This window comes from Megascapheus bottae, chromosome 1 (assembly GCF_031878675.1).
Source record: "Megascapheus bottae isolate mThoBot1 chromosome 1, mThoBot2.hap1, whole genome shotgun sequence".
Taxonomy (NCBI): domain Eukaryota; kingdom Metazoa; phylum Chordata; class Mammalia; order Rodentia; family Geomyidae; genus Megascapheus; species Megascapheus bottae.
In genome coordinates this window covers 16,216,181-16,228,642 of record NC_143509.1, presented here as the reverse complement: position 1 = coordinate 16,228,642, position 12,462 = coordinate 16,216,181, and the positions used below count along the sequence as shown (strand labels likewise).

Here is a 12,462-nt window from a genome sequence, read left to right as displayed (position 1 = left end):
GTTAGCTGTTTTACCTCAGTGAGAATGCAATCTACAGGCCCTCTAGGGATGTCCTTTTCTTGTATTCTGCATGCTTTTCTTACTTTACTTTTGCCTTTTTGTGCTGGTCCTGAGGCTTGAATCCAGAGCCTTGCACTCCAGCTTTTTCATTCACAGCTGAGTTCTACCTCTTGAGCCATGCCTCTAATCTAGCATTTCTGCTGATAAAGTGGAGATAAAAGTCTCTTGGGTTTCTCTGTCCAGGTTATCTTCAAACCATGACCCTGAGCCACCTGAGTGACTAGGATTACAAGCATGAGCCATTGGCATTGGTCTCAGAATACAAAATATTATTAAAGAAAATAAAAATGTGGGTAATACTGAAAACATAATTCCCTAACAGGCAGAAATCCTCTAACTTAGCATTTTCAAATGAATATTTCAAATTTTAAAAATTGACCAACTCAAATATTATATTTTATTATTCAGATTTGAAATTGAAGATACTATAACAAATGTTCTTGGTAAAGGTCTAAGAAATATCTGATTTAATTGATGATGTAATGATATATTTTATACAATAAATTCTATAAACAAATTATTCAATAACCTATATGTAAATTACAATATATTATAAATATCTATGTATATATTACCATAACATTTTATAAAAGTACTTTTAACCTAAGAGGTTAAAAAATAAATACTTCCGCTGGGAGCTATGACTCACACCTGTAATCCTAGCTACTCAGGAGGCTGGGATCTGAGGATCAGTACAAAGCCAGTCTTGAAAGTTTTTTCTCTAACAATCAAAAGGCTGGAAGTGGGGGCCGGGAGTTTGGCCTAGTGGTAGAGTGCTTGCCTAGTATGCACAAAGGCCCAGGTTCAATTCCTCGGTACCACATACATAGCAAAAAGCCAGAAGTGGTGCTGAGCCTCAAGTGGTAGAGCTCTAGCCTTGAGAAGGTCCAAGGAAAAGGTTCAGGCCTTAGCTCAAGCCCCGAACTGGCCAAAAAATTAAAAAAAAAAAAAAAAAAAAAAGGCTGGAAGTGAAGTTATGATTTAAGTGGTAGACCACTATCCTTGAGCAAAAAAGCTCAGGGACAGACCCTAGGCCCTGAGTTTAAGCAAACAATAGCAAAATAATAAAGCAAAACAACAATAGCAAAAATAAAGTTATTCCAACTTCAATTATTTAGGATCCTATAGTCATTTTAATGTCTTGGTTTCCTTTTCAAATATGAAAATCTTATTATGTGTATATATATGTATATATTCATATTCATATGCTTAAACATGTATATACTTAGTCAATTGTTTTCTAATTATTTGGAAGCCTCAGAAGGAAACTATAAATTATATTGACAGTTAAACTTTGACACCTCATATAATTATGAGCATATGTATTCAACTAAAAAATGTATATTCTTGATATAGGAACATTCTAAAAAAGCATTCAAAATCTATTTTCTTTCAAACTAAACAAAAGAGAAAAAGCATCTCCAACCTTTTAGTTTTGGATTCACTGTCAATTTTATATTGGGCAAAGTCTTGATGGAGAGATTGAAGCTTTTCTTGAAGCCTCTTTTCCCGATCTACACTTCCTTGGTAAAACTCCACCTCCTTCTCCATTGCCTTCAGTCTTTCTTCCATAGCCTTAAATTCATGCAGAATCAGATAGCTGACTCCACAGTACTTGCAAACTTTCTCTTCAGGAGACATCTAGGAAACAGAACACGCATTTATTGAAATGCTGCCTTTTAATTCAGCTGAAGATGTTACTGCAGCCTGCTGGCCGGGTAAGGGTCAGGTCCAGAGGGCAGTGCCTTAGGTGAGAGCTTCCATCTGCATATTTACCATGCTGACTTGGACACAAAATCTTGGGACCAGCAAAAGTTCTTTCAGTACAATTATTTCTCTGTGGTATTCCTTAGACAGATTTACACTTCAAATAGTTCTATAAAATCAAGTTTAAAAACATCTTTACAATTGTTGTACTATGATGAGTTTTCCACGGAACTGGAAGAAGTTACTGGCGAGTGGCTGCCAGCTCCCCTGTGAGCCTGGACATGCCTTTTGGCTCTTTTCAGATCTTATTTTTCTCACTTATAAAGTTACAGCACTGAACCAAATGACCTTAAACATCTTCAGTTTTAACATTTTATGATTCTTACAGGATTTAGCATTATCATAAACCTACAAATAGGAAACACATTTTGAGCATAATCTCTTCCCCTAGATCAGATCTGTCCCTCTATTGGGTGCCATGGCACTTACAGACTGGAATGGAGACTACTGGTGTTCAGTAATCAGCTTAAATGTGACATTAAATGTTGAGATTAAACCTATAAACCAGTGCCTATGACTTAATTATTCATATTATATTTAATCTGCCATGTGTACATTGGCCAAATCCTCTTACTTCCTTCAGATAAAGTGTGCCTGGGGTGCTGCCAGCAAAAGACCAAGGAAAAAATGAAATTTCAGGAGTCAGGAAAGAAATGGCTGGTTTTTTTCTGAGTCAAGTAAAAATAGCCTCAAGTAGCCTCTGCTTCTTTTGCTTTTCACAAAGGATAAGAGACAGCTTCACGAAATATTTGCTCCAGGAACAAAACTGAATCAACCATTTTATTACTTGTGAAGTATTCTTTTCTTCACTGTTTTTTAAAAGACAGGATCTTTGAACCCACAGCCCTTTTGACTCTGCCTACCAAATGCTAGAATTACAGATACACATGGCAGTGCCTGGATAAGGACTTACTTTATTTTGGTTTGGTAATATAGGAGGTTGGAACTCAGGAACCATGTGCTTGGTAGGTGGACACTTTCTCACTTGAGCTACACTCTTAGCCCTTCCTGCCTTATTTTCTTTTTTCATATTTTTATTATAATTAATAGAAGGATTACATTATATTCATCAGATAGAAGGTACATTACTTCACAAACATTGATACCCTTTCTCATGTCTTGGTTCCCATTTCCCTCCCCTCATCTTGTTTTCCCCCCTTCCCTATCCTATTTCAAATAACCAAATAAACATATATATATCAGATAACAAGGTAAAATACTGTAACAATATGAGATAACCAAGGGACAGCAAAAGAGATAGTACATTAAGGACAACAATCACTCATTATATTCCTTCCTTATTTTTTAACTAAGGTCTTATGTTATGTCCTCCCTAGACTGGACTGGGATTCTTCTACTTATGCTTCCCTCATCCTGGGATGCCACTCAGAAGTCACTGGTTAAGATGGGATTTCAGCCAGACAGCCTCAACAGTGACCTTCCCAGTCTTGGTCTCCTGAGTAGCTAGGGTTACAAACACAAGCCACTACATCCAGCAAGTTTTTTCTTTTCCTCTTTCGTTCTTTCTAGCTTGCTTTTCTTCCTTCCCCTCTCCCTCTTTTCCCTCCCTCCCTTCCTTCTTTCCTTTTATTTCCTCCTTTCTTTTCCTTGTTTTGTTGGTCACAGGGCTTGAACTCAGGGCCTGGGCAATGTCCCTGAGCTCTTTTTTGTTCAAGGCTAGTACTCTACCACCTGGAGCCACAGCTTTACTTCTTGCTTTCTGGTGGTTCACTGGAAATAAGAGTCTCACAAACTTTCCTGACCCTGCTGGCTTTAAAACTCAATCCTCAGGTCTCAGCCTTCTGAGTAACTAGGATTACAGGCATAAGCCATAGGTACCCAGCTCTTTTCTTTTCACCAGTCCTGGGACTTGTACTCAGGGCCTGAGCACTGTCCTTGGGCTTTCTCAAGGCTAGCATTCTGCCACTTGAGCCACAGCATCACTTCTGGCTTTTTCTCTCTATATGTGTGGTACTGAGGAATTGAACACTGGTCTTCTGCATGCTAGGCAAGCACTCTACCACTAGGCCAAACTCCTGGCCCCCCAGCTCTTTCCTTTTTCTCTTGCTTTCCCTTCCTTTCATTCTCCTTCCTTCTTTTCTCTTTACCTTCCTTTTTTATCTTTCCCTCTTTCCCTCCCTTCCACCTTCCTTCCTTTTTTTCTCTCTTGTGCCCATCCTGCTGCTTGAACTCAGGGCATGGGTACTGTCTATGTGCTTTTTTGCTCAAGGTGAGTGCTCTAGCCTTGTGAATCACAGCTCCAATTCTGGCCTTCAGGTAGCTAACTGGAAATAAGACTTTTCTTATCTGGGCTGGCTTTGAACTGTGATCCTCAGATCTCAGCCTCCTGAGTAACTAGGGTTTACAGGCATGAGCCACCCATGCCTAGCTGAATCTTTTTTCTTAATGCAACCTCCCTTGATACTACAGAAACTGTTCCAGTAAAGGCACCATCATATCTGCCCTTATACAAGTATTGATTATAAGAAACTAATAACATATTTTATAGGAATAAACATACCAAATTAAAAACCTTAATATGAGGCATGAATGACTATATTGATCTTCTAATTGTTGACGGTGCCAAATTTATAGATGTATAAACCATCTATATCATGGTTAAGACACCCAGTTGAAGCCTAGCAAGCTGTCCAGCAACTTTTGAGGGGGAGTAGGGAGGGATCATGGGGCTTGAACTTGGCCTGGGCGTTGTCCCTGAGTTCTTCAGCTCAAGGCTACTGCCCTATCTCTGGGCAGTTGTCCCTGAGCTCTGTAGCTCAAGGCTACCGCCCTATCCTTGAGCCAAGCCCCACTTCCCATTTTCTAGAACTTAATTGAAGATAAGAGTCTCAAGTCCTTTAGTGCCTGGGCTGGCTTTGAACCTTGATCCTCAGATCTCAGCCTCCTGAGTAGCTAGGATGACAGGTGTGAGCCACCATGCCTGACTTACCCAGCAACTTTTGCAACATTCCAAAGGACAGGAAAGTACTTTGCAAGGCAGCCTGTCCCATCCTCTGCCAGTTTTGTCCCTCAGGAAGTCTTGCCTCATACCCACCTCAATCTGCCTCCCACCTCTGCCCAATCCCGGGTCTCGCTCACACAGAGGCCTTGCTGATATTTGAAGACAGTTCTTAGGGACATTCCATGTTTTCTCTTGTCCATAAAGTTCCTTTAGTAGTTTTTCAGGATTTTGAGTTTCTCATTCTAGATCATTTGCTCTGACCTGGTTCCAGCTTCTGCATGCTTCAAAGAATGATGGGTAGATTTGCATAGTCCTGTATTTGAACTTACTAAAAGAGAACAAGAGTGACCTCAGACTTTCCTTACTCCAGCATGTCATCAGTCAGGTTATTAGGTCCTGGTGCTTGCTAGGCCTGATACAACCTCTGAATACATTGTTTTTAAAAAAACAAAAAACAACAAATCTAGGCCACCCGCTACTCAGAAAGCTGAGATCTGAGGATCTCAGTTCAAAGCCAGCCCAGGCACTAAAGACCAAAAATTAATTACCAGAAAATGAGAAGTGGGATTGTGGCTCAGGGGTAGGGCCATAGCCTTGAGCTGAGAGTTGAGGAACAGCACCCAAGCCCAGAGTTCAAGCTCCATAACTGACAAAAAAAATAAAAATAAAAATTTTGGGACATTTTTGTTGCTGTTTTATATACTAAAACTGGCTTTTATGTTAAATATGTCCCTGCTTTAAAAAAGACAACAGTAGCTTTTCCCATAAGAGGTCTTTAGTGACATGTAAAAAATGGGTCAGCAGGTGTCAGGAGTGTGGTCTAATAGTAGGATGCTTGCTTGGCATGCACAAAGCCCGAGGTTCAATTTCTTGGTACCACATACACAGAAAAAGCCAGAAGGTACTATAGCTCAAGTGGTAGAGCTCTAGCCTTAAGAAAGCTCAAAGACAGTGCCCTAGGACTGGCAAAAAAAAAAAAAAAAAAAAAGATCAACACTACTCTTTTGACCCAGAAACACCAACAAAAAGAGTTCAAATTCTTGTGTTTACTTTAAGAACACACAAGAAATAGCTCAAGCCATCAAGGGTATGCATATCTGAAAAGCTACCTAGTATCTGAAAGCTGTCACTTCAGAGAATCAATGCCAGCATTACAATGATGGAGCTAGCAGGTGTGCCCAGGCCAGACAGTGGGGCTGGACACAAGGTCGGTAGCCCCAAAAGAGTATGAGCTTCTGCGCACATGCTTCAGAAAGCAGGAGGTAATGCTGAACTGGAAGGTTCCAATGCAGACTCTGATGGTTGAATACCCAAGATGCAAGCACTGCTGAACTTACAGCGCTCATGGTCAGACTGACTGGCACAAAAACAAAACCAGAAACACTATATTGAAAAACTATGTATCATTAACTGAATGCATCAATCATCTCCTCACTAAGAATTCATGTTTCCACAGCCCTGGCTGCTGTGTCTGATCACATGACTATCTACTCATTAGCCATAACCACAACTGACTGAAGAACCAGAATTAAACAGACCCAGAACAGTGCTCTAGGCTGTGATGAGGCAACTTAACTTGTAAGTATGGAGGAACCAGGCATGTAGGTGACCTCTACAACATATGTAAGAGCAAAGGTCATGGGCAGGGTACAGAGTAAGACATGTAACTGGAATGAGAGAAAAACGAGCAAGCATGGCTGTGACAGAATCTGAGTCAAACACTCTGGCTCCAAAGAGAAAGAAACAACGGGAGCCTCTGGGTTCAGACTCATCTTCTTCCAGGTCTTTTTCTTCTCCTTTCAGATACTTCTTCCTGGAAATCAGTACTTCCCATTCGGTGCTGCAACCATTTGGCTCTTCAGATCCAGGCACAGAACCATGGGTGTAAGCACACATCTTATACCACACAGACCCAAATACTGGTGTATACTTTCTATATACCATATCATATAAAACAGATACACATATATAGACATCTCAGATCCAGCCTTTTATTCAATTGTCTGATTTTCAAACAGTACTGACAGTGACAGAATCTCATACTGTGTCCTAACACACCGGCTGACACTGGTCAGCACTAATCAGTGCATCATTTCAGATACATCTGGTTATGAAAATACCCAGATATACAGCTATCAGTGCAGAGAGACCTAGGTACTCATACTTCCCTCAGTAATTTATGCCACACATAATTAATTTTCTTCACAAAATCCATGTATTCTACTTCTTTTTTTTTTTTTTTTTTTTTGCCAGTCCTGGGCTTGAGCTCAGGGCCTGAGCACTGTCCTTGGACTTTCTCAAGGCTAGAGCTCTACCACTTGAGCCTCAGCACCACTTCTGGCTTTTTTCTATGTATGTGGTACTGAGGAATCGAACCCGGGTCTTCATGCATGCTAGGTAAGCACTTTAACCACTAGGCCAAACTCCTGGCCCATGTATTCTACTTCTAATTCAATTCCTAGATTCACTAACTCTACAAAGAATGAAATGGGGATGTTCATATGTCGCTTCTGAATGACCATAAAAGTGGACCAAGAGTTATCAACTCTTGGTTGATACACTTTATAAACCACCCATAATAAAGCACTCTGCCAGCTCCCCAGGAAATGAAATGAAGCTCACTGGCTGTATTTCACAGGCATCTTCCTCCTGCATGGAATGGCCTGTACACATCCTCACTCTGGACCAGCTCTCAGTAACCAATGAGCGGCTCTGGGATCCCATCCAAAGATGCCATCAGGCCTCGGGAAAATAATTCACCCAGGACAAGAAACCTAGACTAATTCAGAGCATATGGGATTTTCCCCAACCCCTTTGCCCATCCTGAGTTTTGGTTCCTCCTTGTCCATTTGAAAATTATATTGCTTACTCCAAGACTTTCATCCTTAATCTCTACTAATAAATCACAGTACAGGTCCTGTTCTTAGAGAACTGTCCTACCCTAAAAGACAACTCCTGCTGGGTAGGGTATATTTGCAGCTCTATGTACAAAATGGAAATAATATAAACTCCATATTGTGAAAACTGTTAGAATAAATAACATTCATCATAGCAATGAAAGGAAAAAAAGCTGAAATAAGCAAAGCAATATATTTTAGAGATTTTCTAGAAGCTCAGCAAAGAAATGCATAATAGCCATGCTTACTTACGAAGGAAAATAATACAATTACAAAATAATAGGCCCACTAGAGAACTCTCTAGACTACCTAGCACAACCTGAATATCTGAAGGAGCTGTGCTAAACAAGCATATAGCACCCCAACTTTTTACTGCTTTTAAATCACAATGTTCTGTAACAAAACTGCAACAGAAGGAAAAGGTAATAACCTTTTCAAAGACTTGGGATATTTCTGTGAAACTTGAGAAGATATGAAATACAGTAATTATGCTTCCAAATAAAGCAAGTAGAAGTTATCTGGTTTCTTGTGAAACATAATGTGTGCTCCATTCTTCTAGCTTGCTCTTACAGAAGGTAAAATGATGCCATGCTTTCATCCTGGACAGAAGGGCCATCAGCAGCAGGATGCTGTACTGTCCACAATATCTACTTTGGGGGAACAAACAGTCTATTAAGAAATGTAGGACCACTTTAAAATAAATTATAAAGCAAACTTCCCAAAGGTACTGCTTGTACTCCTAAAAATTACAGTGATTCTCATTAATGCCAAGTAAGCTTTTAATACATTAAATATTACAATGCTTCACATTAAAATCATGCAAACTTATAACGCATTTGATCCAATGTGAGATCCCTGTTGGAACTCTGGCTGTCCTTCAACTGCAAAGGCCCTCAGAGCCCTTCTGTTTCACCATAAGGCCTCTCCTTCTGGAACAACCAACTCTTCCACAAAAGTAACAGGAAAAAATATACTATCAAGAGATTGTTTGTTTCATTGTTTTTGTGCGTTAGTCCTGTAGCTTGAACTCACAGCTGGGGTGCTCTCTCTCAGCATTTTTGCTCAAGGCTAGTTGGGCACTTGAGTCTACCACTTGAGCCACAGCCATACTTCTGGCTTTTTAAAAGTCTCATGGACTTTCCTGTCCTAGCTGGCTTCTAACTGAAATCCTCAGATCTCAGCCTCCTGTGTAGCTAGAAGTAAAAGCATGAGCCAACTGCACTGACTTCATGGCTTCAGTTTTGTTTGGTGCAGTGCTGGGGATTGAACCCAGGCCCTGGCACAGGCTAGAAAAGTGCCACTTGAGCCACGCCCTAGCCCAGAAACATTTGGCCTTTTTTAAAAGGCCTTTACTCAAAACAACGAATGTCTAATCATCAAATTTCATTTTGATAATGAAGAGTGAAACCTGGAACCATCAATCATTCAACCAGTCAGCGCTTTCACAGGATGTCCAGTCAACTTATTCTGCTACCATTTACACATCAATGGAAAGGCTCCAGTGGACCTCTAACCCAGACACATGGGAGACAGAGCTCAGGAAGATCTGTCCAGGCTGGGCAGACATCAGGGAGACCTATCTCAACAAACAAGCTTGATGTGTTCATTGATATTTGTAATCCAGCTATGTGGAAGACACAGTAGGAGGACTATGGTCCTCCTGCAGACCGTGGCCAAAACAAACAAACCAACAAACCAGAATATATATAAAAATAACTGATGTAGGGCTGGGAGTGTGGCCTACTGGTAGAGTGCTTGCCTAGCATGTGCAAAGACCCGGGTTCGATTCCTCAGTACCACAAATATAGAAAAAAGCTGAAAGTGTTGCTGTGGCTCAGGTGGTAGAGCACTAGCCTTGAGAAAGTCCAAGAACAGTGCTCAGGCCGTGAGCTCAGGCCCAGCATTGGCAAAAAAAAAAATTAAAACTGACATGAAAAAGACTAGAGTGTAGCTTGAAAAGGTAAAATATGTAGATATAGGCATAGATATAACAAAAGCCTTACAGGACTTATATGCCGGAAATTACAAAATGCTGATGAAATAACCTGGAAAAGATCTAAATAAATTCAAATATATACTGTATTTATGATTTAGAAGATGAAATAGTAAATATACTAATTTTCCCTAAACTGACATATTGGAAAATTCAATTCCTCCCATAATCCTAGCAAGATGCTTCATGGGTATAGACAAGATTCTTCTCAAATCTATGTGGAAAACCAAAGACATAGAAAAGTTAAAGCAATGCTTAAAAACAATAAAACAAGAAGATTCAATCGTCAATCGGGGCCAGGAGTTTGGCCTAGTGGTAGAGTGCTTGCCTACCATGCACGAAGACCTCGGTTCGAGTCCTCAGCACCATATACATAGAAAAGAGATGGAAATGGTGCTGTGGCTCAAGTGGTAGAACTCTAGCCTTGAGAAAGTTCAAGGACAGTGCTCAAGTCCTGAGCTCAAGCCCTAGGACAGGCCAAAAAAAAAAAATTTGCCAAATTGGTCCTTTACAAAGGTGCAAAGTAATTCTGTGAGGGAAAGAGCCTTTTCAACAACTGAGTAGTTAAGAAAAGAAAAAAAGAACCTAACCCTAAACCTCACAATTATACACATGTATGTTCAAAATGGATTATAGTCTTAAATGTAAAACATGGGAGTATGTTTTTATTAGGAAACATATGAAAAATGTTCATGTTTAATCAAAGACATCTTCACTTGAAAACTAGGGTATGATCCATCAATGGGAAATCTGAAACACTGGAAATCAGAAACACTTTGACTTTGTTTTAAAAAAAAGTGTAATGATAATTTTTTTAAAGCTACAGACTAGGGAAATATTTAATCCGTGCGTGTGTGTGTGTGTGTGTGTGTGTGTGTACATGTACATGTACATGTACATAGCATTCTCAAAACCCAAGCTTCAAAAAGTCCAAATGATGAAATAGGAAAGGGAAGGGAGGAAAACAAGATGATTGGGAGGGGGTCGGGAAGATGGAAATGGGGACAAAAACATGAGAAAGAGCAGCAATGTGTGAGAAGTAATGCCCCTACTATCTGGCAAATATAACTGTAACCCCTCTATATATTACAATAAAAAATTTACAAAAAGATTTTTTTTAAAAGTCCAAATGAGAAATGAGCAAAAGACTTGAAGAGTCATTTTATCCAAGATGATACAGGTGACAAGCACAAGAAAAGATATCCAGCTGGACATCATATCTCATGTCTATAATCCTAGTTACTCAGGAGGCTGAGATCTGAGGATCGAAGTTCAAAGCCAGCCCAGGCACTAAAGTCTGAGACTCTTATCTCCACTTAATCACCAGAAAACTAGAAGCAGCACTGTGGCTCAAGGAGTAGGGCAGTAGCCTTGAGCTAAAGAGCTCAGGGACAGCAAGTAGGCCCAGGGGTAGGGCAATAGCCTTGAGCTAAGGAGGTCAGGGACAGTGCTCAGGCCCAGAGTTCAAGCCCCACAACCCACAAAAAAAAAAACAAAAACACGGCTAGTCATGGGGAGAATGCAAAATAAAGCCACGGGGCATCTCCTCCCTATGAAAGACAACTCCTGCCAGTAGAGATGTGGTGGACTGAGTGCTCCTGCACTATATGGAGTCAGGCAGCAGAGCCACTCAAAAGAACAGAGTGTCCTTTTAAAAATTAAGCACGTAACTACATACAACCCAGCAATTCAACACTTAAGTATTCATCCTAGGAAAATGAAAAGGTATGTTCACATAAATGGATGTTTATAGCAGCTGTATACATAATTGACCAGATGCCCTTCAAGAAGTGAATAATTAAAGAAACTGGTACATTCTTACCATAGAATTGTACTCAGAAATAAAATAAACTATTGATACAAAGAATTTTTAAAAAGCTAACCCCAAAAGATCACACAGGGCGTAATTTCCTTTATATAATACTCCTGAAATTATGGAATTACTAGAGACCAGAGCAGTGGAGGCCAGGGGTCACTGACTGGAGGGAGGAAGGGAAGGAGGGAAGACTGGAGATGTTGAGGTGAATGAGGTTGTAAAAGTCAACCTGAGGGGCCGGGAGTTTGGCCTAGTGGTTAAAGTGCTTGCCTAGCATGCATGAAGACCCAGGTTCAATTCCTCGGTACCACATATATAGAAAAAAGCCAGAAGTGGTGCTGAGGCTCAAGTGGTAGAGCTCTAGCCTTGAGAAAGTCCAAGGACAGTGCTCAGGCCCTGAGCTCAAGCCCAGGACTGGCAAAAAAACAAAAACAAAAAAAGTCAACCTGAGGAGGCACTACTCTGTATTTTTATTCTATCAGTTGTCAGATCCTTACCAAATGCAACCTGCTAAGGAAAGTGGGAATAGTATACATGGGACCTCTCTATACTGTTGCTTACAGCTGCATGTATATCCTCAAAATAGGAAGTTTGCCTTTAAACAAGAAAAATTAATAAATCTGGAATTAAAATTCCAAAGATTAATTTGCAAAGACTTTTTATTGAACAATATCAGAAGTGATGGCTTTATAATACATAAAATATACAACATACATGTATGATATTTCTGGTTTTTTTTTTTTTTTTGCCAGTCCTGGGCTTGAGCTCAGGGCCTGAGCACTGTCCTTGGACTTTCTCAAGGCTAGAGCTCTACCACTTGAGCCTCAGCACCACTTCCGGCTTTTTTCTATGTATGTAGTACTGAGGAATCGAACCCGGGTCTTCGTGCATGCTAGGCAAACACTTTAACCACTAGGCCAAACTCCTGGCCAACATGTATGATATTTCTGAATTGTATTTCCTTTAA

The 12,462-nt window shown here is 40.2% G+C and overlaps 1 protein-coding gene across 5 annotated transcripts in view; it reads right to left on the bottom strand.

Annotated features, from left to right (window-relative positions):
* Lekr1 (leucine, glutamate and lysine rich 1) overlaps nt 1–12,462 on the bottom strand; it is a 111,865-nt gene that overhangs the window by 89,002 nt on the left and 10,401 nt on the right. For 3 of the 5 annotated variants that reach the window (XM_090338077.1, XM_090338085.1, XM_090338112.1), the window contains exon 3: nt 1,487–1,701. The exons of the other annotated variants lie outside the window; for them this stretch is intronic. In XM_090338077.1, the coding sequence (XP_090194203.1) occupies nt 1,487–1,701 (215 nt within the window). The remainder of the gene's footprint in view (nt 1–1,486; nt 1,702–12,462) is intronic. 5 annotated transcript variants of the gene reach the window in all.